The sequence below is a fragment of the Haliotis asinina genome, chromosome 15 (genome assembly GCF_037392515.1).
Source record: "Haliotis asinina isolate JCU_RB_2024 chromosome 15, JCU_Hal_asi_v2, whole genome shotgun sequence".
Lineage (NCBI taxonomy): Eukaryota > Metazoa > Mollusca > Gastropoda > Lepetellida > Haliotidae > Haliotis > Haliotis asinina.
In genome coordinates, this window is record NC_090294.1 from 7167412 (window position 1) to 7193036 (window position 25625).

Below are 25625 nucleotides of genomic sequence, written 5' to 3' on the forward strand. Positions count from 1 at the left end.
ATGATACGGAATATGAACCCATGATAATAATCATTCAAAACACTAAACGTTGTGACCCAATAATAATTATTACTTCATTGATAATACAATTTACAGAAAATACACTCTCGTAACACTATTAAACATTACCTCTACCTTCTTTCGGTTACTATTGGCATGCATGGCTTAAATGAACTAAAACAGTCGCTACTCTTTGAAAAAGTTAATCTTGACGCATTAAGAACCATGTGTGGTGCTGTTCGAGGCACCAGTCACGACTAAATATATGAAGAAGCAAATAGTAAACCCTTAAGATGGCAAAACAGACTTGCACCTGATTACTATTCTGACCTTCTTTTCTTCCTGATACTATAAACATGTGGAATGTCTTGCCTGAAAACTATCTTAATATATCAACGCTCTCTAGCCTTAAAACATCAATAACCAGACCAAATGTGAGTAATGATATTGTTCTTGATCTCAATTTCGGAGACAGATTTTGTCAAAACATCCGTAGTCGCTTGCGCCTTGGGTGTAGTGACCTCAACCTAGATGAATTCAACAGATTTTTAACCACTGATCCATCATGTCCCTGTGGACACCACTTCGAGTATGCTCTTCATTTCTTTTTTGTACGTGGAAAGCAAAATTCCATAAGAACTAGTCAATCTTACTACTGCAAAGGTTTTGATATTAAATCAGTTCTTTTTTAGATAAAACTCTCGGATCAGACACATTAACTAGGTTGTTAAAATCTGTTCATTATTTTTTTTACAAAAACTAAAGGATTTCAATGATACCTTGTGAGAATCGTCTAACCTTGAGCCTTAGTAATTAACTAACATTAATTACATTGTACAACGCTGACATACCATTCTGTTTCGGTACACTTTCCTTCATTGTATTGTATATGGTATTTTGTACCTGTATGGCCTTCACATATGCGTACGTTTGTTTGTCAGTCCGGATTTCATTTTCGAAATAAAGTATGTTTAGAACAACATATATACTCATGCCTTCTGTAGAATATGTGATATACCTGACATCGAAACACGTCAAACGTCTGGTTTTATTAGTGCAATTAAGGACTGAGTTACGGATAACACTGACTACTGACAATCACTTACATTACCACCTATATACTGTTATCTGTTTCCAATGATAATGTGTCCGGTCGTGCAGAGAATTCGACGACCTGGGGCATACCCCTGACATTTGAAACCTGTCTGATTACTTATTTATGACACAAGTGACAAACTTTATCTTAAGAAATGTATTGTCTCTCCAAATAGCAAATTAGATATTGCTGCAAATACGAATCATATTTTAAAAATATGACCACTAGTATCTTTGATTAATTTGTGATTTTCAGTGAGAAATGAAGCGATGATGCATGGCATTCAGCCATCTTGTCATGTATTCATGATATTTGTGTGCGTCCTTCATCATGTTTACTCATTTGTACCCTGCCGGTGGTTTGCAGAGAAAATAAGCAGTTATACTTTCCTAACGATGGCACACGTCACGAACAAACATACAGACCAAGCAAGCGGCGAAATGTTTGATTGGCATTTGTTTCAAGGGATTAAAGTCTGGGAGTCACCCAAAGTTGAAATTGGGTGCGAAAAGTAATCACAATTTTAGTATGAGATCTGTTCACTTACTGGAATATTGTGTTTAATCCAAGCATATGTCATATATAAGGCAGCATGAGGTATATTTCTTAAACATCATTTCCACCTTGGCAAATGCACGGCCACTGGTGACCTCCCTCCCATGCAATTTACTGATGCGGCATGGCATTTATTTAAGTTAAATTAAAATCAAAGGTAACATGCAACCACAAAATCAAACATATTTAAAACACAGCTATCACTTATTCATGTTATATAAAATGCATTGTTGATTAAGAAAAAACAAACATGTAACCAAAACTATAAGCGTGTACTCGCAAATAAAAAAAGTGCAATATTTTGTACTTGGGTTTACCTTCCTCGAAACGAAACAGCCGCGATACCGAACCCAGTGAGAGCCGATGGCTGTGCACTCAAGTGTAACGAAGGTTCTTATTGGCCACGGGTTTATTTGCCGATACTCTTAGTCGGCTCTTTGCCTTATAAGCCTCATAGGTGTTAAATGCATGTGGTCAACGATTGAAGTTGTGCATTGCTTATTGCCACTAATGTAACCAGTAGATTACTGACTTGTTTATGTACAAAACCAAGATTTGACTGCTGCTCAAGACCTCATACTCCGGGCAGACATACTGTTTCAAGCTCCGCAAACCTATTCACTGCGATTGCGTTAAGAGCGCAGCTCAGCTGTTGAAAACACTTTTTCCCCCAGGGCGTTTGTACTCCGATTTCGCGGGCTCATCGCGGTTTTTGTCAACTTTATACGTTGAACTGGCATTTTGGCGATTTCTTTCGGTAAGTGGATACCAAAAGGTATCAGAATCTGTAAAGTTGTGTTTTACGTTGCATGTGACCTCTAAAATAAAATGTCAATGATTAGTCCTGTGCAGATCCAGTATTATCTGTTATCTTATTGGTAAAATTTAAATACAAATGATATTTAAGTGACAAATGATAATTTTGTTAAAATGTGTACAGGAGATACTGTAAAAATGTTCTAATCCCATTTACAATTTAGTGTTTACTATGTACTCAATCCGCTTCTTTGTCGTTTCTGTTGCCTGTGTAACCCATGTCACTGTGACAACAATTTGATCCCACTGTAACCAGTCAGTCAATGCCTTCCTTGTCATTTTGTTTTTACACGCTGCATGAGGTCGACGTTTCTGTAATCAATTACCCTGCTCAGTCTGCTCTAGTCTTATGTATGAACCCAGATGCTGCTTACACCGTAGAGAGTTGCTATATATAACAAGAGCCGAACACAATGCATGACAGTCATCATCTTACAGCAGGACATGGCGGACACAATGACAGCACCTCGAGCGTCTGGAGAAGAGAACTCAGAGATCCAGATAGAAATTAGACGAAAAACGTTTCTTAACTTAGTGGATAAATCGCCTCCCATCATTTTTCTACCGGTGCATGGATTACAGGTAGGACATGTTAGTCTTCAGCCTAGCCGTGTCGTTAGAAGAATGTGCAAAGGTAAAACAAACAGTGAAAATACAGTCGGACACCGTTGTGTTGAATTCTGATAAGTCGGTATCTCGGTTGTCTCGATATAATTTCTAGGTCCCGGCAAAGTCCTCCATTATTCATCATTATTTGAACCCACTCGATACGAATCTCTCGACATATATTTCGTATATTTCAATATGATTTCATGGTCCCGACAAGCAAAATTACCCTTGTAACTCGATGTTTGCACGTAAAATCGATGTTCACATGCCTTCTTCCGACTGAACTGTCTCCACACACTCCATGCGGCATGAATCAAAGGTAGCGGTAGTTTAAACTAATTAAGGCTAACTGAGTTGTAGGAGACACTTGTTTATTTAATTAGACGTATAGGCCCAATTTCAACTTAACACTCCTGACAACGGATATGGTATCGAATGAAAACACAGTGAGAATCTAATGACGGATTTGTGTCATCACATGACAAACAATTGATCGTCCAGTTGTTGCTGTACTGCCGACTGAGAAATGTGGATTAGGAGTCAATTGTATGTATGAAACGCTCCATATCAGTGACATGAGTCATAACGGTAAGCAAGTCCTCCTCGAAACAACACCTGCCTCTAGTAGCACTTTTCAAAATAAAGTATATGTCTGTTCTCTGACCACCCAGAACAGGGCATTTGTTGGAAGAATTCAAACAAATTCGACATGACATTAATAATAACTAGAAAATCCAGCGACAAGATAATGCTTTGCTGGTCAGTATTATAACACTAACATTACTGCAATTACCCCTGTACACAAGCACAATTTACCTCCTTTATTCAGACCCCACTTAACTATTTATTTTACTTACTCAAACGGCTTGTGTCCGGAGGTGTGTATTATTGAAGAAAATGGCCAGACTGATTATGACAATAATAATATCGGATTTACTGAAGTACTGTTACTCTGCATCACTCAAATGTACACAACTTAAAATAGGATATGCCGAAATAACCCACATCGATTCTATTGCGCCGTGTACTTCCCCAGTTTAATTCCCGCAAATGATTATCATATCTTAGATGATATCTGTCTCCCCCAGCTCGACGCCAAATATCGTCTGCCACATCCGTCCTGGCTTTGCTTTTGAGGCGATCCCTCCTACCTCTTTCTTTTTACAGTGACAGTGAGTCTCCATTGTAGTACGTCATGAACGTTAATACTTTACGAACTTATTTTAACAGATATTTCGCACTTTCGCATATCAACTACATAAACTGTAGAGATAAACGTGGAAGAACTGTACTATTCCGACTGTACTACAGGTCGTCTACCTTTGCCCTTTATGACAACAAATGTGAAGGCTATTCACCTGGAAGACGGGGATGACTTACAAAACCTAAATACTGGTGTGGCAAACACAAATGAATGCTTTGAGTAGTCACGTCGGCAATGACATACTGTCGCCTCCGAATATAATATGACAGTCAGATTTGACTTTATGCAGCTAATACCATGTTAAAAAACTGAGACATTTGATACGACTGCTTTAATGTTTGATAAAGGCACAATGTCTATTCACATACATGTCATTTCTAGAGTAATATAAACCCAAGGCCTGGATTGTTGTTTGTTCAGAGCTGATCCCAGATACGTCGAGAACAACTCTTGGTGTCCTTAATGCTATTCAGTTATCCATTCGTGTAATGTTCACCCCTATCTTGCCATTTGATACAATGACACCTGATGGACAATCGAGGTTGCATATTTTCTTTAAATTCAACTTTTATTTTGTTCTCTCTCATCACACTTTGTTTTGTTTTTTTCTCTTCAACAATCTCACATGTTTCGATGTTTCTGAAATGTTGTTAGACTGGTGTATTTCATAGTAAGCCGAATTACGATCTTTTCCAGGTATCCAGTTTTAATACACATTATGGCCACGGCTACATTTTCTAGACCTATGGCCACTAGAATGAAATACCTGAGAATGGTATACGATTTTAAGTGTCCTTTAGCAGACCCTTTCCCTGATTTTAGTCTAATAAACGTATGGCAAGTAAGATACAAATGTCATCACATGTTTGTATACATAGTTATCAGTGATCCAGTGCAATTGAGGATAGTTGAGAGAAAGAAAATGAGAATGTAAGGTTAGTGCTGTTCCGCTTGTTCAGAAGTACATAGTTTGGGTCTGCATTTGTACAGTAAACCAAATATAATGTTGTCTTGTATCAGACACGATTATGACTCAATTTTGCCATCAGTCGGTCCAGACTTTAATACATCACTCTCGTGTATAATAAATTTGAACGTTACATAGATCAAATAGCACGGATTCACTATTTATTACATGTACGTTCTTCATTGTAATTCTACTTTAAAACTGTGCATTGTGCTGTCTCAGACCTCCTATCGGTTCTGTTTCAGGAAGCCATTGTTAGTGTTTCCGGTGCATTGGGAAGTGCAGTCCTCCTCGCCAATCAGATTGGAGCTGGTCATTTAATGGATGTGAGGTCCCAGATTCTGAATCTGTTCCTTTTCACAAGTGGCATTGCCAGTTTATTGCAGATCTGCATAGGATGTCGGTATGTTGAGCTTACAACAAATTATGGCTAAATGACAGTGAATATTTGTAAATTTCATCTTCTTAAGCTTCACTGTGTCAACAAGTGGATGTACAGTTAACTGTTGACAAAGATGAACGCATAGTTGAGCTTGAACATCTTTAGTTGGCTAGCAATACACAAGACATGACATAAACAAGTATACATGAGTGAGGTGAGTGGAGTTGCAGCTTCAAGGCGTTTCCTACGAGCGTCATTATCCTGCTCGCGGTCGTCCCCACACAGACATTCGGAATACCGGACTCCTTGAGAGCATAGGTGTTAACATATATATTATTGTTATGAACAAGACAGGTGATAAACAAGGCGGTGATAAACAAATCTTGAACACGCAACTATTTGTATGTGTAAAACTGTGTTATTTTTTATCAGCGAATGTGAAATATGTTGGATACCATAATACACAAGGGTGATATTCTATACTGAGCAAATTAAGTGAAGGATATTGGTATTTTTATGATTGGTATCTCATCAGTGTGTCGACGAAGAAATAGATCATTATAATAATTTCAAAATTTACATATATCTCTAACTACTTTTGTCTTCAAACCCGTCTCCATTAGCTTTCAGTCAAAAACGTACAGCTCTGAACAGGGAACTACCATTAGACTTGCAGTGCAGCGATGTCATAGCATTGTGACGTCCTAGCATTGTGAATAATATAGCTGATGACACCGCATTGTGAAAATCTATAAGCAAAATCTCCTTATTTTTAATGATAAAGGCAGATTCAGAAGGTGGGCCTTAATATATGGGAGATGTTACCAAACTTCGACGAATTCAGATATGTGTATGCAACCTCTGGTTGTTTTGGTGTTTGGGTTTATTTCCTCACTGATATGTTTTTTGTTAGAACAATTACACGACCACTGTGTTGCAGATTACCAGTCATTCATGGTCCCAACACGTCATATCTCATCGCAATAGCTGCCATCCTCAGTGCCCCCAAATGGAGTGATGGTAGGTAGAGAAAGACTACATACATACATTTGTAGTCATTTATAACTCGAAATATAGGTTGAAGCAGTTTGTTGAAGCAGTTCAAATTGAGCTTCGGGTGTATCGTTGACCTGATATCCTTAAATAGCTCCAGCATGGACATTTTCTTGAACTTCAAGATCTGGATTAGAATTGTCAAAAGAGGCGACTAAGACGATCGGGTAGTCAGACTGGCTGATTTGATTGACTCATGTCATCATTTTCCAAATGCGCAGAACAATGCTGATTCAACTGATAACTGGACTATGTCCAGACTGTTGTATATATAGCTGTAACGTTACGGCGTTAAACAAAGGAGCAAAGGACATCTTCCCCGATGTACACAATTGTAGGCGGGAGAAGGAGACCCGTGAAGACGACTCACTCAGTTTCATAACTGAGATCTATGCATACAGCTTAAGAGTGACAAGATACAAGATCATTGTGTCAGTTGATACGTGGTGGCTAGACGTCTTCGTGACACACCCTTCAAAGGACAGGTGTTAGCCCCCGAACACAGACGTCTCAGACTGCATTGGGACGTCGTCGTCGTCGTCGTTCGTCGTTGGTAGCGACGAGTGGCCAAAGTATTATCCAGATATGTCCCCGATCGAGCACATGTGGGATGCGCTAGAATAGGCGTGTGGAAAGGTCCACCACAGAATAGACAGCAACTTAGACAAGCAACCCACAACCCACAAATGTGATCGCACCACGTGACATTATCCGACGTCTAACATTTCGGTAAGAAGGGAGCTGCGTGCTTGTATTGTATACTTTCTTTTGCCGGTCAGTAAATAATGTTTTACAGAATAAGAAGAAATATACAGCAGAGAAGGTTCGGGTGATCCTTGGGCACAGTCATCATCACCTCATGGTCTTTGCCCCCTCTATACGCAGCTCAGACAGCGAATGGTACTTCTCCCACGAAACTAATCGAACCCACGAAGAACTGTCCGCAGAATATCTAGACTCCCCAACACTGCAGCCCTCTTCATTACCCAAAGTGTCAGAAGAGCTATGCTCTCGGTGAAGAGCCTGACACTCTCCTGATCTGCACGAAGAGATCAGGAAGTACCAAACCAAAGGCAGAGAGAACAATGGAGAGTCTGACGACACTGTACTTGGAATGCAAACGAGATATTTCAAAGGCGAGGTCCGCATATTTAGGACGCTTTTCCTTAATCTTTCCAATCACGTTGCTGTCAAATGGGACAGAACATTCAGTGAAATAAATTGATTAACTTTATCGAAAAGGACAAGCTAGGGTTTGTTGGATGGATTCGTTTAAGGCTATTCATGGCCCTCAGTTTCAAATTTACGACCAGCCGATGTCATCCAGGTGAACAAGTCGGTTGGATTGCTTTTCCGTTCTACACACTGCATGCACACGGAATGCTATGGTTTCTAAGGAACCTGCTCCACAAATGACTGACTCTGGGCAAACCTGGGCAAGGAATTCACCTGTTTTACTCCTATCGCTGTACCGTCTAGCAGAATATCGCCATCAACAAAATGAACCTCAGGTCAGATTCTGGATACCTTGTTTGATGCTAGTAAAAAGGAATAGGAAAGGACTGGCGCTGCAGATGTATTGGTAGCTTTGACTTTGTTTTGAGCATTTGGCTCAGAGCTCCATTATTATATTATAGGATATCTATATAGCGCACATATCTACACAACTAGTGCTTCCTCGAAGCGCTGATACTATGTCCTTCGAGTGCACAAAGTTTGCTGCCACTATGTGCGCCGAGGTTATTCGGCTTCCTTATCCTAACGAGGTACCTATTCATAACTGGACGGACTGGGACACATAGTCACACTACTTTGTCTAAGTTCACTACAAGTTGCTGTACCGTCAACAAGGTGTTTGCACTTATTCACGTGGCCACCATCTGGTCACATACCAACGGATTCGTGGTTTGCATTTTTAGTGCACAGGGTACAAATACCGAAACGGCGACTGTGTCAAATCAAGATGGCAAGGGAGGATCAGACAGTCTCAACGCAGCACTGATGGTTTACTCCCACTTTGCCCACCTTTGAAAATGGGCCGTGGTAAAACAGCAGTGAGAGTAGGGTATAGTCTGTATCAGAATAGTGGGTAATGGTATATTGCATAGTCTGCTCACTCTTAATTCATAAACTGCTATGTAACTAGCAAGTGAAGGTCCCGGGGTAGAATAGGCCTTCATCAACCCATGCTTGCCATAAAAGGTGACTATGCTTGTCGTAAGGGGCGACTAACGGGATCGGGTGGTCAGACTCGCTGACTTGGTTGCGACATGTCATCGGTTCCCAATTGCGCAGATCGATGCTCATGTTTATTGATCACTGGATTGTCTGGTCCAGATTCGATTATTTACAGACCGCCGCCATATAACTGGAATATTGCTGAGTGCGGCGTAAAACTAAACTCACTCACTCACTCAGCAATAACTCAGAAAGACATCGGTGTAATGAGTTTGAAATCATAATTTATTTATATGCATCTTAAGATGCACCAATATGCGTAACGACAATAAGAGGTCATCGACATATCTGGAATCACCAGTGTTACGGTTAATAAAAGGTATAAGAAATCGAGAGACAACAAAATGTACCACAGACAAATCTAAAATGTTCAGCAATATGCATTCAGCAAACAACAGCAAGATACAATGGTGCACAACAGAGGCTTCAAGTTCAACGTAACTGAGTCAAATCTAAAGTAATGGGCCATCTCACTAAAGTCTTGATGTGAGAGTGAGTAGCAGTTATGCTGAATGTAACAGCGGTTATGAAGGTCAAGGTTTGACGCAGGGAGGCAGATATAAACAATCCAGTTAATCGGTGTGTCCGTCTTCAACACGGCAACTAGCTTTTATATACAAAGTCACTCATTCGTGAACATTTGAGCACTTTTCGACCATCGCCATCCAGGTGGAATCTTCTAGTAGTCTCCCGGAAGTACCCACAACTAACCAAAACACTTACTAAAGGGGAGGTAAATAATAATTATCATTTAATCAATAATACAATTTCCAGAAAATGCACGCTCGTAACTCCAGTTAAATGAGAGACACAATCACGGTATTGCAGGAGAGATTTTCTTCTATGCTGGAGATCATCACGTAGGAAATGATCGAGGTGGAATAAATTCGGGTAGAAGGAACTAAAAAGTCGGAAAAGTTTAGCGTTACTAAGATTCAGCTCAGACTTACTTCGCTCACCAACACATGTTGCTCACTTGTTTTCACAGATATAGCTTGAAGGAAACTATAACTAACCCTCTATTGTTCTACGGGTGACTGCATTTTGTTGTTTTAAGAAAGTGGGCACTGTTGTTGTTATACAGAAAATAGGAACGAAAACCCCTTTCATTACACTCAGTCCTATACCAGTGGTGCTGATGGCCATTTCGAAAGAATGTCTTTGATCGTAGAAACACTCGAATTACAATGATTTCTATTGGCATTTCCAAGAAACTGCACCTCCTGTGTTTCTCCTGCTAATTCTATACATATATCCCCTATACACAGGTACCTACTGAAGCAACAAGTAGAAAGAAAGTAGCGCTGATGCTGTGTACTTGCCATGATGGTAATGATGTTTTAGAAATACGTCATGCTTCCTTATTATGTGTGATATGATACTGGATTAATTAGTGGCATTGAGTGAATACTAGGTGTTACTAAGTGAACTCACTAAATAATAGTGTTCGAACAGGTGAACAGATCTCATATATACCTTGGTGATTACTTTTCGATCCTGAGTTCATCCTTTCGGTGTCATCCATACTTTAATCCCTTGAAACAAAAACGCTAAATCAACACATCGCGTGAAAAGATTTTTGCCCTCAATCCTAGGTGTGGACTTTTCGGTAAGCCACCCTGTACACTAGGGGTTGTGACAAGACTGACAGAATCTGCACACTAAGTTGACGCGAAAGTTTTACATCCTTGTTGTCATTACATGCATACCGTTGATTTGTTTTTTACCATCTCCTTCAGAGTCTCTGGGCATAAATGAATCTGCAAATGTTACCTCATCTACCAATTGGAAGATCCGAATGAGAGAGGTGCAAAATCGTATTTCAATCGTCAAGCTTTAGTTAAGGCGATATCTGTATATTTACATTTGTGTATGTGCGTGTCTTTGTGTGTGCATACATTTACACCAATAAGAACACAAACAACTAAAGCTTAAGTAAACTGTGTCATTCCTGTGTGCAATTAACTTGCCGCAACATAATATACAAATAGAAATAAACTGACTTCCAAAACACAGAATCCACAATTTATGCACTAATTACCATTTATCACACATCAGATCCAGGGGAACCTGATGCTGGCCTCAGGAGTTCAGTTCCTTCTCGGAATCTCGGGAATTCTGGGGTTCCTCCTCCGGTTCATCAGTCCTCTGACAGTAGCTCCAACCGTACTGGTCCTCGGGTTAACGATCTGTCGTTACGTGATGCCGCTGTGTGAACAACACTGGGGAATAGCTAGCTTGTGAGTAGTCCAGTATCCACTTTGTCGGTAGAGGATGGCATGAATACGTCAACACTTGACTCTTACGTTCCACTCTTGATACTAATTTTCCATGCTTGATTCTTATGTTCAACACTTTAAACTTATGTCCATCACTTGATACCTATGTTCAGCACTTGATACCTACGCTCAACACTTGGTTCTTATGTTCAACACTTGATACTTATCTCCAACACCCGATACTTACGTTCAACATGTCTTACTTACATGTCCAAAATTGACAGGTATGTCTAACACTTGAAGCTTGTGGTCAGCACTTGATACTTATGTCCAACAGTTGATTCATACGTCCAGAACTTGATACTTATCTCCCACCATTGATACTTATGTCCAAAGGCGTGATTGTTATGTTCAGCACTTATTAAGACTGTGTTATCGTATTTCAAGCATAGTGTAACAACTTTAAACAATAATAAAGTACACGTTCTTAAAAGTCAAAGGTCCCAAGCACAGTCATTCATGCTAATATCTTATTAAAGCGGAAGTAAAAGTCGCTCAGTCTCTTTTAACATACCAAATGTCAGTGGTTCTGTAGTGTGGTTATCAGAACCCAAATTTACTTAACCAAACCATGTCATGCGATAGAGTATACAACCATGATGAGTGTCATAATAAACATGAATATATCCACACTTGATACTTATGTTCAACATTTGATGCTTATAGCTAACACTTGATACTTCTGTTCAACATTTGATACTTCTGTTCAACATTTAATACTTCTGTTCAACACTTGATACTTATGTTCAACACATGATGCTTATAGCTAACACTTGATAATTCTGTTCAACATTTGATACTTCTGTTCAACATTTGATACTTCTGTTCAACATTTAATACTTCTGTTCAACACTTGATACTTATGTTCAACACATGATGCTTATAGCTAACACTTGATACTTCTGTTCAAAATTTGATACTTCTGTTCAACATTTGATACTTCTGTTCAACATTTAATACTTCTGTTCAACACTTGATACTTATGTTCAACACATGATGCTTATAGCTAACACTTGATAATTCTGTTCAACATTTGATACTTCTGTTCAACATTTGATACTTCTGTTCAACATTTAATACTTCTGTTCAACACTTGATACTTATGTTCAACACATGATGCTTATAGCTAACACTTGATACTTCTGTTCAAAATTTGATACTTCTGTTCAACATTTTATACTTCTGTTCAACATTTAATACTTCTGTTCAACACTTGATACTTATGTTCAACACTTGAGACGTATGTTCCACTCTCGATGCCTATGTTCAACACTTGAGACGTATGTTCAACACTTGATACGTATGTTGAACGATTGAGACGTATATCCAACTCTGATGCTTTTACAGATCGATCGTGCTCGTCTTGGTGTTTTCTGTGTTTCTGGCGAAGGTCACTATTCCCTTTCCTAGCTACAACCGGAAGAAGAAATGGCACGTGACTCGTTATCCGCTGTTTCAGCTAAATGCTGTGAGTATAAAGCTTTTGGCCAGTGAGGTTAACCCTGTACTCGCTTGAATTTTACTATGTATACATTCTTCAATCATCAGAAATCAATTCTCTCGTAATTGTATATATGCTGTAAAAATGATTAATCCCGTTATCACAGATGTGTTCATCAAGCCTTTTCTTCACTTAGGTTAATAGTTAAACTGTTTCTGTCTTCAGGTGGTTCTGGCCATCGGACTGTCCTGGTGTTTGTGTCACATGCTAACAGTCACTGATGTGTTGTCCAGCAACTCAACTGTCCATGGTCACATGGCCAGAACGGACGTCAGAACAAGTGCCCTCTACAATTCTCCATGGTTCTCTTTCCCTCTGCCATGTAAGCTCCAATATGGTACAATCGTTGGTTTTCAGCTGGAATTACACTAAACTGTTTATATTGAAACATGAAGTCTACTTTACGAAGTCCTTACTACAAGACATACAGAATACATTGAGCTCGTTAATGGATATATTTAGCGCAGCAACACTGCAAATAACTCAAACATAAGTAAATAAAAGAGCTGGCAAGTATAGTGAGGAATTTAGTGAACATTGATGAATGGGTCTGATAAAACACAGTGAACCAAAGTATCTAGAAACGGCCTCCAACTAGTATGGACTACTACGGGCCAGTTTTTATTCGGTGTGTTTGAGAGCAGTTTTATTTCAGTTATGTTCTTCTAGACCCCAGAATACGTTTTGAAATATGCCGTGGTAGACCTACGGATGATTTACCAAATTTGACACAGAAGTGACAAAATGATGCAATTCCCTATTTTGATTTGTGACATATGTTCCAGTGTTTTTCAAAGTATACAATTGACTTGCCTTCGCATGCATTTGTTACAGATGTCACTTGTGTAGCAGCAATAACGAAGAGGCAACTTATTCTCTTAGAGATGTTTTAGTTAAATCTGAGGAGAAAGACAAAAGTGATGGAGGTCGCAATCGTGGGAACCGAGGTTATTAACGGAAAGGATCGTAGAATCTTCCATTTTCAGCAGTGCGAACAAATGACTCTTATATTTTTCAGTTCATTTCGGCACGCCGACCATAAGCTCCTCGGGGTTCACAGCCATGTTACTCATCACCATAGTTACCATCATCCAGGTCCCAGGCTTTTACTCTGCAACGGCGAGCGTAGTAGAGTTACCTCCCCTTCCGGGACACGCCTTGAATAGAGGGATAGCCGTGGACGGAATAAGCTCTGCAATCAGCGGCATGTTGGGAGGAGTGTATTCAAGCATCTTGTACATACAGAGCCTCGGGGTGGTCACTGTCACTAAGGTCAGTTGAAAAATGGATTTCACTTTCATGAGACACAATGTGTGTCCGGCAAATGAGTGGTTTGTAGTGTGGGTGCCATTCACAGTAAGCATTGATCCTATTACAGAATAAAAACAGCTTTGGGAATTTCTGACAGTCATGGTTCTATCTGTCGTTGTTACAGTAATGTGCAGGATTAAAAACCATATCAAACAAAATAATAATTTCAACTGGCCACTTTGCTTCTTCTATAACATGTACAGGTGTTTTCTGATCAACAGGTTGCGAGTCGGGGTGTGTTTGTGACAGCTGCCTTGATTCTGATAGTAGGGGGTGTCGTAGGCAAGGTGGGAGCTGTGTTTACAATAATCCCAGACCCTGTAGTGGGCGGGGTCAACTTTGTGACAGTGAGCACCGTGACGGCAGTGGGCGTGTCTATGTTGAAGTCCGTCGACCTGTCTTCCTCCAGAAACCTCTTTATCCTTGGGATGTCTCTCTCTCTGGGTCTCCTCCTGCCAGACTGGATGGTTGCCAACGACAACGCCATCAATACAGGTATTGTCTCACCTACCCGAGAAGTAGCTAGGTTGGGTGTGTCTGGCAAATATCAGCCTGCCACATACTGAACAGGGTGAATGAAGGTTCACGTTGATATGCGATATGAGAATTACGTCGTTAGGATATAATATCACACCGCAAAAGCCTTGTCACGGTTCAAAGGTAAGGTAATAAAACAGCCTTTAAAGGACATTTAAGGAGAAGGGCGTGATATGATTTGGGGGATAACGCTGATTACAGAAGCATCACGATGTCCACACATTCCTTTTTGTCCGCTCACTTCAACAAGCGCCGGTGAGTAGTCATGTCCAATCTGGAAACCAGGTGCGATACAAATCATCTATCATTCATTTCATTCATTCATACCTCCGACTACTACAGACTAACTTCTTACACCTTACAGTTATTGAACGCGATTTGAACCTATTCTTGGAAACCAGTCGGCCTTCGCTGAATTCCAAGAAAGGTAGTGTCAGCCACTGAAATTGAATGGATTTTCCGATTCTGCTATTCGAAATTATGCACTAAACTAGTGAAAGTGTGCTCTATTGTTTGGAATTTAAACTAAAGTGTATCAGTTTATTTGTTTTGTTATCAGTCAAAGCAAAAAAAAGATCACGTGACTCCAAATTTGCTACAGCTATGTTCATTGGTCATTTGGAACTACCTAACTCCAAGAGACTAACTATTATTGGCTGAAACTGTATTTTGAATAATCCCAGATATTGTAGAAAGAAAATTCACCTAAGAGACAAATTCAGCCCGAAAAAGCTTAGAGGAGTTTACATTACCAACCAGTAACCAGTGGGTATAATCTTTACGACTTGCTTGTACAGGGACCTCTGCGCCATGTTTAATTCTGTCAGCTGTTCCATCATATATATTTTTCTGTTGCCAGGCATAGGGGTACTCGATCAAGTGGTGGAGGTTCTGCTGGTGACGCCCATGTTCGTGACCATGTTTGTGGGATGCCTCCTGGACAATCTGGCACCAGGTACCTCACACGAAAGATATAAGACCAATATTGATTGGGTTTTGTATACACATGGCAACGGCAATAATTACAAAAAATACTGATTCTCACTAATCATATCTAGTTAACATAGAAAACGTGACATGCCATTCTCTTCCCTTGATGATTGTGTTGGCTAGTTATGTATTGGGTTTTGTCTATACACATGCACACATTATGCGGATGACTGTATTTGTCTGAACACAGATAGACAGACAGACAAACACACAAACACACGCGCACTTGTTATGTTTGCATTTAAGGTGAACATTGTTGCATTGGGTTTCGAACGTGTGTGCCATCCATCTTCTGTGAGTTAGAACAGACGTTGATATTGTTACGTCTTGATTCCGATGATAAAACTATGTTTATGTCACTATCAAACTATCTCATGTGCGCAATGGCAGAACGTGGCATGGCAGAACGAGATGGAGAGACAGCATGTGACAATCAAGAGACAACAGATGACCCGTACAGGCTACCATACATCAACACATTCATTGACAAACTTAGATGCTGTTCATATTTCCCTGTGTCTCCCACGTTCAAATAGGCGGTAGTCACGTGTTAGTAGGACAAGGGGAGGCCATATGGTGGAATAATATTTGAAGTTAGCGAAATAAGCAAATTAAAATTTGAGATCACTTCGCCAATGTTTAAGCTATCTTCGACAGACGTATATACAAATAGTTAATGTATAAAATCTGTATAAATTGCTGTCCCGAAAGAACATGAAGAACCAGATTATCAAGTTTGTGAAAACTAGCTCAGAGACATAATAATAAACCATGAAATAATGTACAAGAAAGGAAAAGATAAGAGATCACTAGTAGTCAAAGTTAGGCCACCATTCTAGAAATATTTGATCGAGTATTTCAAAAGAATATCGAGATTCAGGCAAATGTTTGAAGAACAGGGTGCCGTTTCATAAAGCTCTCGCAAGCCTACGACCTCGTAACTTTTCTCGTAGCATTCGTTCTCCCTATGTTACAGTATACAAGGTACGAATACTACGAGGAAAGTTACGAGATCTTAGCCTCACGAGAGCTTTGTGAAACGGGATCCTGATCGAGGTAATTATCAGTCCCTGCTTTTGTGTTATGAACCTGTAATCTTCCCCGTATTGTTTGTGCCTGTACTTCCCAACTGAGGGATATACCCGTTTAAATCGCCCATGATGATACGGGACGTAGGTTTCTGGCCATAGAACAGAGCAGAATTTTTATTCTCAAAATCACATAAGGTGACACAGAGAACATACAGCAATTTTATGCATATTACGACATGGAGCAAAGTCCAGTTTTGATGAATCTGGCAATTTTTGAATTAAGCGGTAAATAGTCACATTTCATTAGATACAATATTTGTCAATAGTGGGGTGTCTACAGAAATATTGAGGAAGAAATTTATGTCTGAGGGTTCTGAGTGCTGAGCAGTATAATAGGAAGTGAAGTTCATCACAGACAGGTAATGCACAAAGTTGGCAGCTCTGTTACATCGTTCTATACCGTACCAACGTCCAGTCTCAGTCGGCAGCTTGTGGTTTGAGGTTCTAAATTTAGATATCCAACGTCTATAATGATACGATAATTGTAGCAAATAAGGTTCTAAAACAGAGAATGCTTATACATGCCATACAGATTCTGTAGTTGACGAAGGCATTTGAATGTTAAACAATTTGCACAAAGTAAATACATTTATGGACACAGTATACATAAAAACTCAAGCCTTCTGTAGAAGATCTGAGATACCTAATATTGTATCTGAAGTATTAACGTGTCAAACATCATGATGCTCAATCCGCTCGAGTCTTAACAGTGAAGCCAGATGTTGCTTATACCGTAGTGGGTACCTATATGTAACAAGAGTCGCATACAAGGCACGACAGTCGTCATCTTACCGCAGGACTATGCGGACACAATTGCAGCACCTCGGGCGTCTGGAGAAGAGAACACAGAGATCCAGAAAGAAATTAGGCAAAAAACTTTTCTTTCCCCAGTGGACAAATCTCCTTCCCGCAACTTTCTACAGCAGCATGGATTACAGTTAAGACATGTTTGTCTTCAGCCTAGCCGTTGGGAGAATATACAAAGGTAAAGTTAACGGTGAAAACGTATGAATCGGTGAAAGTCAGTGACGTCAGGCGTTCTCAATTGCAGTAAACAAATTCTCGCCGAAAACCGCCTCTAGTGGCACTGTTTTAAAGTTAACCAAGTATGAGTCAACTTTATTTGCAAATCCAGTTCATTTACTGATCAATAGTGAAACAACAAATAGAGCTGTTTACCTCCTTAGATGGAACAACAAATAGAACTGTTTACATTGCAGTATATGAAGCTTGCACAAATGCCCACCGCTTGTATATATTGAGTGTATATGCCGAGTCCAGTGATAGACACTTCACTCAGCCGTGAATATCTGCAACATTGCTGACACACATTAAAGGAGAATACTGGAAAATAAATGACAGGGTTAAATATAACATCATCAGAAACATGTACCTAAATTCATAATGCAAAATTGGTGCTATTCATACTAGTATCTTAGCTTCGGCCATTATTCATATTCCGTAAGAAAGTCCATGACATTCTACACTGGTGACGTCATACATGACTTAGGTCGGACATAATCCGTAACAGCAAGACTTTTAGTGCTACTGAAACGTAGACCCCATGTTTGTCATGGAAACATGCAAAACGCCAAGACGAGCACGATCGATCTGTGAATGCATCAGAGTTGGACATACGTACCAAGTGTTGTTCATACGCATCAAGAGCTGAACATACGCATCAAGTGTTGAACAGAAATATCATATTTTGAACATAAGTATCAAATGTTGGCCAGAAGTATCAAGTGTTAGCCATAAGCATCAAGTTTTGAACATAAGTATCAAGAGTGGATATATTGATGATTAGTATGACACTCACCACGGTTTTCTACAGTGTCGTATGACATGGTTTGGGTAAATAAATATGGCTCCTGATAACCACACTACAGAACCACTGACATTTGGTATGTTAAAAATGAATGAGGGACTTTTATATCCTAGCATGAACTGTTGGACAGAAGTATCAAGTGCTGACCATGCATAAGTATCAAGTCTTGAGCAGAAGTAACAAATGTTGAACATATGTATCAAGTGCTGAGTGTAACTATCGTGTGTTGAACATAAGTATCAAGTGTCGATATATTGTGTTCATGAATCATTATCAATATAATAGTAGGTGTTAAGGCTTTGAATGTTGTAACATCAGTTAAAAGACTGACGCTCTTCCAAATGTCCATTGTTACAATGTGTGAAGCCCATTTCAGGTGTCCCTCTTCGTGGTAATGCATGAATATTGTCAAAAGCGACCTTTAACTAACTCGCACTCATTCACTCCAAATGCCACCGAATATAGTATTCTCAGTTTCCCATGTTTGATTTTACGTAAGCTTCTTCTCTTGCTCTTCTCCTGCTTGTCCTTTCAGGAGTGTAAGCATTTCGTGCACATAACTGGGGTGTCACGTAGACACTTTCAAATGTCACTCTCTGTGTTTCGTTCCTCATTTAATCATCAATTGACATTAATGTTACACATTTACAGACATACACCCTTATCTATATACTTTCTATAAGGTAAGTTAATATTCATTACAGCAGGGACCCGTGAAGGTCCCGGGCTAGAATAGGCCTTCAGCAACCCATGCTTGCCATAAAAGGCGACTCAGCTTGTCGTAAGAGGCGACTAACGGGATCGGGTGGTCAGGCTCGCTGACTTGGTTGACGCGTGTCATCGGTTCCCAATTGCGCAGATCGATGCTCATGTTGTTGATCACTGGATTGTCTGGTCCAGACTCGATTATTTACAGACCGCCGCCATATAGCTGTAATATTGCTGAGTGCGGCGTAAAACTAAACTCACTCACTCACTCATTACAGCAGGTAACGCGATAGCCTAGTTGATGAAACCACCGAGCTAGAGAGCAAATGTTAGTGGGTTCAAATCTAGCTATCGCCACCATATATTGGAAGTTATAATGTAATATTTTACTAGGAATGATAGCAAGACAAAGTTGTATCATGCTTAATTAACTGTCATTCCAAAACCTGATATCAAACTAAATAACGACCATTTCACAACCTGGGTTTTGAAATGGTCGAAATTTAGACTGGTCTGTGCTTATATGTTAATAACAAGTGGTGTAAATATGGTATTGTGAATGACAGAGTATGTACAGAAGATCTGGAAATGTTGTCAGTGTCAGTTCGGCCTTTCTATTTTCCAAGGGAGTTTGGACAAATATTTATCAGCGTCGTGTATATTCCACCGGATGTTAACGGCAACAAGGCAGCAGATGCTATTCATAAACATGTCCGAATGCACCCAAATTTATTCTTGGAGATTTTAACAATTGCAGGCTCAATAAAACTCTACCTAACCACTGTCAATATTCAACTTGTCAGACACGCAAGGACAAAACAATCGACTTATACTACGGCAATGTCAAGGACGCTTTCAAATCATTTGCTAAAGCCCCTCTTGGTACGTCAGATACACAACTCAGTGTATCTAATTCCCACATACAAGCCTAAATTGAAAACCGAAAAGCCAAAATCAAAGTCAAAAACTCATGGACAGCTGGTTCACTCGACCAACTCAATGGCTGCTTTGATTGTACAGCTTGGGACGTTTTCGAGAACTCCCGCTCGGGCATTCATGAACTGACTGACGTGGTAACTGATTACATCAATTTCTGTGTTGATTGTGTCATACCCGTGAAAACAAGAAGGCTGTATCCTAACAATAAGCCGTGGGTGACTAAAGAACTCAAGTCTGTGCTCAATGAAAAGAAAAGTGCGTTCTCTGCTGGTGACATGGCGAAAGTAAAAGGTGTTCAGAAGGAAATACCACGTGCAACAGATGCATGTAAAAGACAATACAAGTCTAAAATTGAACAACAATTTTCGGACGGACTTGGAAGGGAGTCAAATGTGTACTGGGGACAAATATGAAGGGTGTTGACATAAACGTCTCGAACCCTCGACAGTTTGCTAACATTTGAAATACTGTCTACTCTCGATTTGATACAGTGGACATCAGTGATGAAAGAGACAATGTCCGAAATATCTTAACCAATGACCGTATGATTGAGTTAACTCCCTTTGATGTCCTCAATTCTGAAATAAATACTCGCAAAGCAACTGATCCGGATAATCTTGGTGGTAAAGTTTGAAAAGAATGCCGTGAACAATTATCCCACATTTTAAAAACACTTTTTTCAAATTTCTATCAACAGCCATTCAATCCCGAGCATCTGGAAAACAAATATTATCCCAGTACCTAAAATCCCCACGCACACCGTCGATAACGACTTCCGTCCAGTTGCTTTGACGCCTATACTTATGAAATGTTTGGAAAGGATTGTAAAGCGTTTGCTCCTGCAAGAAACAGAGCACCGTCTCGACCCTCTTCATTTTGCCTACAGAGCTGGTCGAGGTGTCGAGGACACTACCATCACTTTATTAAACAATATTTACAAACATCTAGAACTTTCCCATTCCTATGTACGATTTCTGTTTGCAGACTTTTCTTCAGGTTTTAATACCTTCCAGCCTCATATTTTAAAGCAAAAGCTATGTACTATGTCAGTCAGCCCATGTGTTATAAAATGGATAGAATCTTTTCTTGTAAAAAGACCCCAGTTTGTAACTGTTAATAACACCCATTCAACAACAACATTCGTTTCCACTGGTGCCTCGCAAGGTTGTGTCCTTTCCCCGGTTTTATTTATTTTATATACAAATGACTGTATCAGTAGCTTTTCACAGTGTTTAACTGTAAAGTTTGCAGATGACGCCGGACTCGCTGGATTTACAATTCACTCGGAGATTGACTGTCGTTCCGAAATCACAAAATTTCTTGTTTGGTGTAACTTCTTTAAATTAAATGTTAAGAAAACAAAAGAGATAATTATTGATTTTCGGAAAAGTAAACGTAAATTACTGCCAATTGCCATTGATAACGAAATCATAGACAGTGTTGAGGAATATAGGTATCATGGCACAGTGACAGATTCTAAGCTCATCTGGAACAGCAATTCTGACTACATACACAAGAAAGGGCTAAAGCGGCAATACTTTTTACGTTATTTCTTCGTTATTTTAGGATTGACACAACCATATTGTCATTGTTCTATAAGTCTTTTATTCAAAGTATTTTAGTTTTCAATGTACATTGCTGGTATGGGGGTCTGTCTGTTCAAACTTGATGTAAACGTTCCAAAATTGTTAACATACCAAGCGAAATGTCTGGACAAGATATCGGCATTATTTACAAGCAGCAAATTGGAAAGAAAGCACTTAAAGTTATAAATGACAGCAGTCATGTCCTATCTTCGGAATTTCAACTTCTTCCTTCTGGCCGTCGACTGCGTACGCCGATATTCAGAACAAACAGGACTCGAAATTCTTTCATCCCAGCAAGCATCAGTGCTTTAAATTAATTATTTTAATGTATGTTAATCACTTTACAATACTTTATCAAAATGTTATATAAATACGTTTAGTGCTAATGCTCCTCAGCAAAGTTTTCTTTTTCTTTTTAATGTCGCCTGTATATAGATCTGATTCTTAAATTTGCTATTATACATTCACGTTTATCTTTACCTCATATACTGGGCGTTGTTGCCAGCTGTTTTAGTACTACTTGACATACGAATAGGTGTTTATGTCCTTATATATGTGTTTCTCTTGTATCGCATGTGTTTCTCTTGTATTGTATGTGTTTCTCTTGTATTGTATGTGTTTTCAATTGTAACCATACAAAACAAATTTCCTTCGGGATAAAAAAAACATTATCTTATCTTATATCACGTTTCTAAAAGGATTTAGTTTCAAAACGAAAGTTCCGATATGATTAGTGCAAAGTCATAGCAGATGTCTACCTGATTCTGGAAAACACCGACATTACTACAGATGAAATCGGAGGTTTACAGTCAATGAAACAGATTATATTGTCTTAAATTAAAGAAGGGTGAATATTATACAAATAGATCCCTGCAAGGCAATCATGACATCAAGGTCTCGCGGAAATAGTATACATGTCTTTCATAACTTTTGCATACGCTCTGAGCAAACAACAAACCCGGTCTAGGGAGTATACTCCGATCTGGATTTCATGTGTGTAGATAAATAGTGTGCCTGCATTAAAGGAATATCTTGGTTTGTTTACGAGTCTACCACGTCGACCTGACCAGTTATTCAGTTGCGTTTGACACAAGACCTCATTCAAACAACACCATAAATCTTGGTGTCTGCACACCAGTTCTATCTCTATGTTGATCTTGTTTCTCAGTCTACTATTGCGCTGTGATGAATTCGAATCCTGGACCAATATTTACTAGCCATTTGAAGGTTATTCATTTAAATGGAAGAAGTTTGAAGGATAACATTCATGTTATAGAAGCTGAATTTGAATCTTACGGCATTATATGCATAACTGAAACTTGGCTACATCCCGATATACGTAATGATGATATCTCCATCCCAGGTGTCCACTTACCATTTAGGAAGGCTAGAGCATCTTGCGGACGAGGTGTCGCAATTAATGTAGAAGGTAGCCTATGTTGTAAACACATGAGTAACTTAGATCTACCTGGCCGAGAAACTATCTGGGTGCAGGTGCGATGGAAAACTTGTTCTTTCCTCTTAGGAACATTCTACAAGGCTAATAAAAGTGAGGTATACTGGAATATTATGGACAAATCGATTGGTAACGTGATGGACTTATATGTGAGCACGATTTTAGTAGGAGATTTTAAGATTAATTTAGTTGGTGAAAACAGACAAAAGATAGACTACTTACAAACAGTCTATGGACTTAAACAAATAATTACTGAACCAAAGCGAATAACGCCAAAGCCTAGCAGCTTGATTGATCTGATATTTGTTTCTTGAACAAAAGACACACGAAACTCTGTTGTCCTGGACCCAACCTGTAGTGACCACTGTTCTATCTTCGTAGATATTAGTAACTCACAACCTAAAGGATATAATTATAAACGAAACGTTTATGAATGATTATTCACTTGCTGATAATGATGGTATTAATGATAGCATTTCAAACATCGATTGCGAGACTGTATTGTATACAGACAATCAAGGTGTTATTGCTGAAGATCTCAGATGAAATCTAAATAAAATATGTGGCTCACATATACGTAGTAAAGTTGTTACCATTAGAAACCGTGACTCGCCGTGGATGAATGGCAACATACGTAAGTTGATAACGGAAACGAAACCGCCAACATACACAAGCAAAAAAGAGAAATCGACCACAAGATTGGGCAAAGTTTAAGAAACACAACAATTGCAGCCATTAGAAATGCTAAGAAAGATAATGTATCGCAAATACATAAGCAAATAAGCACTTCTCGCGGCATTTAAGTATGATGGTCTTTAGTTAAAACCTTTCTTATAAGATAACTTTCCTCCTATTATTGTTAATGACATTGTTTACGATGATACAAGTGATATCACTAACGTTCTAAATGACGTTTTCACAGAACAGTCTACAGTACCCAAACCAAATAAGGAGCTACCACCAATAGATTTACTAACTATGAACTCCTCAACACGTATTGAACTCACTGTAAAAGAAGTACACGATATTCGTTTACCGTAGATACCTCAAAAGCTACTGGACCTGATGGCATCTCTTACAAATTTCTTAAATTATCAGCTGATTCACTATCGCCAGTTATTCAACATTCCTCTCCACGTATATGGAAAGAAGCGTCAGTAACACCTATTACAAAAATGCAGTGTAAACCGTCCAGTTGTTCTGACGAGGTGCGTTGCTAAAGTATTCAAAATGTGAGTTTTTAAACATGTAGTCAATTTCCTCCGCAATAATAGTTTGTTAACAGATCTACCTCAAATCAGCTCACATACCTTTATGACTTTATTTCAAGAGATTTTGTTACGGTTAGGAATTTACCGTGACAAACGATGTAAGAATTTCCCTTGTGAACCAGCAAAACAGAACAAAGACAAGTCATAAACATTCAAATTGTATTATTATGCAACGGCAGCAAGGTATACAAAGTCACAAGTCAATTTCACAATACAGATTTCAAGTACAATATAAGTGAGACAAAATCTTAGGCAATGGGTCACAAAATATATTTAGTAGCAAACTCACCAAAGTCTTGTTGTGAGAGAGAATCAACTATGCAGAATGCAAACACAGCGACATCATTTGCACCATGGCAAATGCACGGCCACTGGTGACCTCCCTCCCATGCAATTTACTTATGCGGCATCGCATGTATTAAAGTTAAATTAAAGTTAAAGGTAACCTGCAGCCAAAAAATCAAACATATTTAAAACACAGCTATCACTTATTCATGTTATATAAAATGCATTGTTGATTAAGAAAAAACAAACAAATAAACAAAATTATCAGCGTGTAATCGCAAATCAAAAGTGCAATGTTTTGTACTTGGGTTTACCTTCCTCGAAACGAAACAGCCGCGATACCGAACCCAGTGAGAGCCTGTGCTGTGCACACAAGTGTAACGAAGGTTCTCATTGGCCACGGGTTTATTTGCCGATACTCTTAGTCGGCTCTTTGCCTTATAAGCCTCATAGGTGTTAAATGCATGTGGTCAACGATTGAAGTTGTGCATTGCTTATTGCCTCTAGCAGGCAGGCTGACATATAAGTGTCAGTAAACCAGACATTTAGGTTTCAGTGTGACGGAGTCTGCTTATCACAATCAACATGTTTTGTTTTAATGTAACTAGTAGATTATTGACTTGTTTATGTACACAACGAAGATTAGACTGCTGTTCGTGACCTCACACTCCGTTTCAAGCTCCGCGAAGCTATGCAGTGCGATTGCGTTAAGAGCGCAGCGCAGAATAGCTGTTGAAACCACTTTCGGTAAGTGTATACCGAAAGGTATCAGAATCTGCAAAGTTGTGTGTTACGTTGCATGTGACCTTTATAATAAAATGTCCATGATTAGTCCTGTGCAGATCCAGTAGTATTTGTTATCTTATTGGTAAGTTTAAATATTTTAATTTCATTTAAAATTTAGTCCTGTTCTGTTCCTAAAT

General features: G+C 39.2%; 1 protein-coding gene across 1 annotated transcript; it reads left to right on the forward strand.

The window, feature by feature from the left end:
- The first annotated feature begins 2911 nt into the window (after positions 1 to 2911).
- On the forward strand, positions 2912 to 16074 carry LOC137266238 (solute carrier family 23 member 2-like). The gene is made up of 11 exons (XM_067801734.1): positions 2912 to 3049; positions 5493 to 5650; positions 6570 to 6649; positions 10660 to 10727; positions 10979 to 11160; positions 12547 to 12667; positions 12866 to 13022; positions 13719 to 13972; positions 14233 to 14506; positions 15408 to 15516; positions 15927 to 16074. Exons 1-11 carry the CDS (start codon positions 2912 to 2914, stop codon positions 16072 to 16074), a joined length of 1689 nt encoding a protein of 562 aa, XP_067657835.1.
- Positions 16075 to 25625: the final 9551 nt, after the last annotated feature.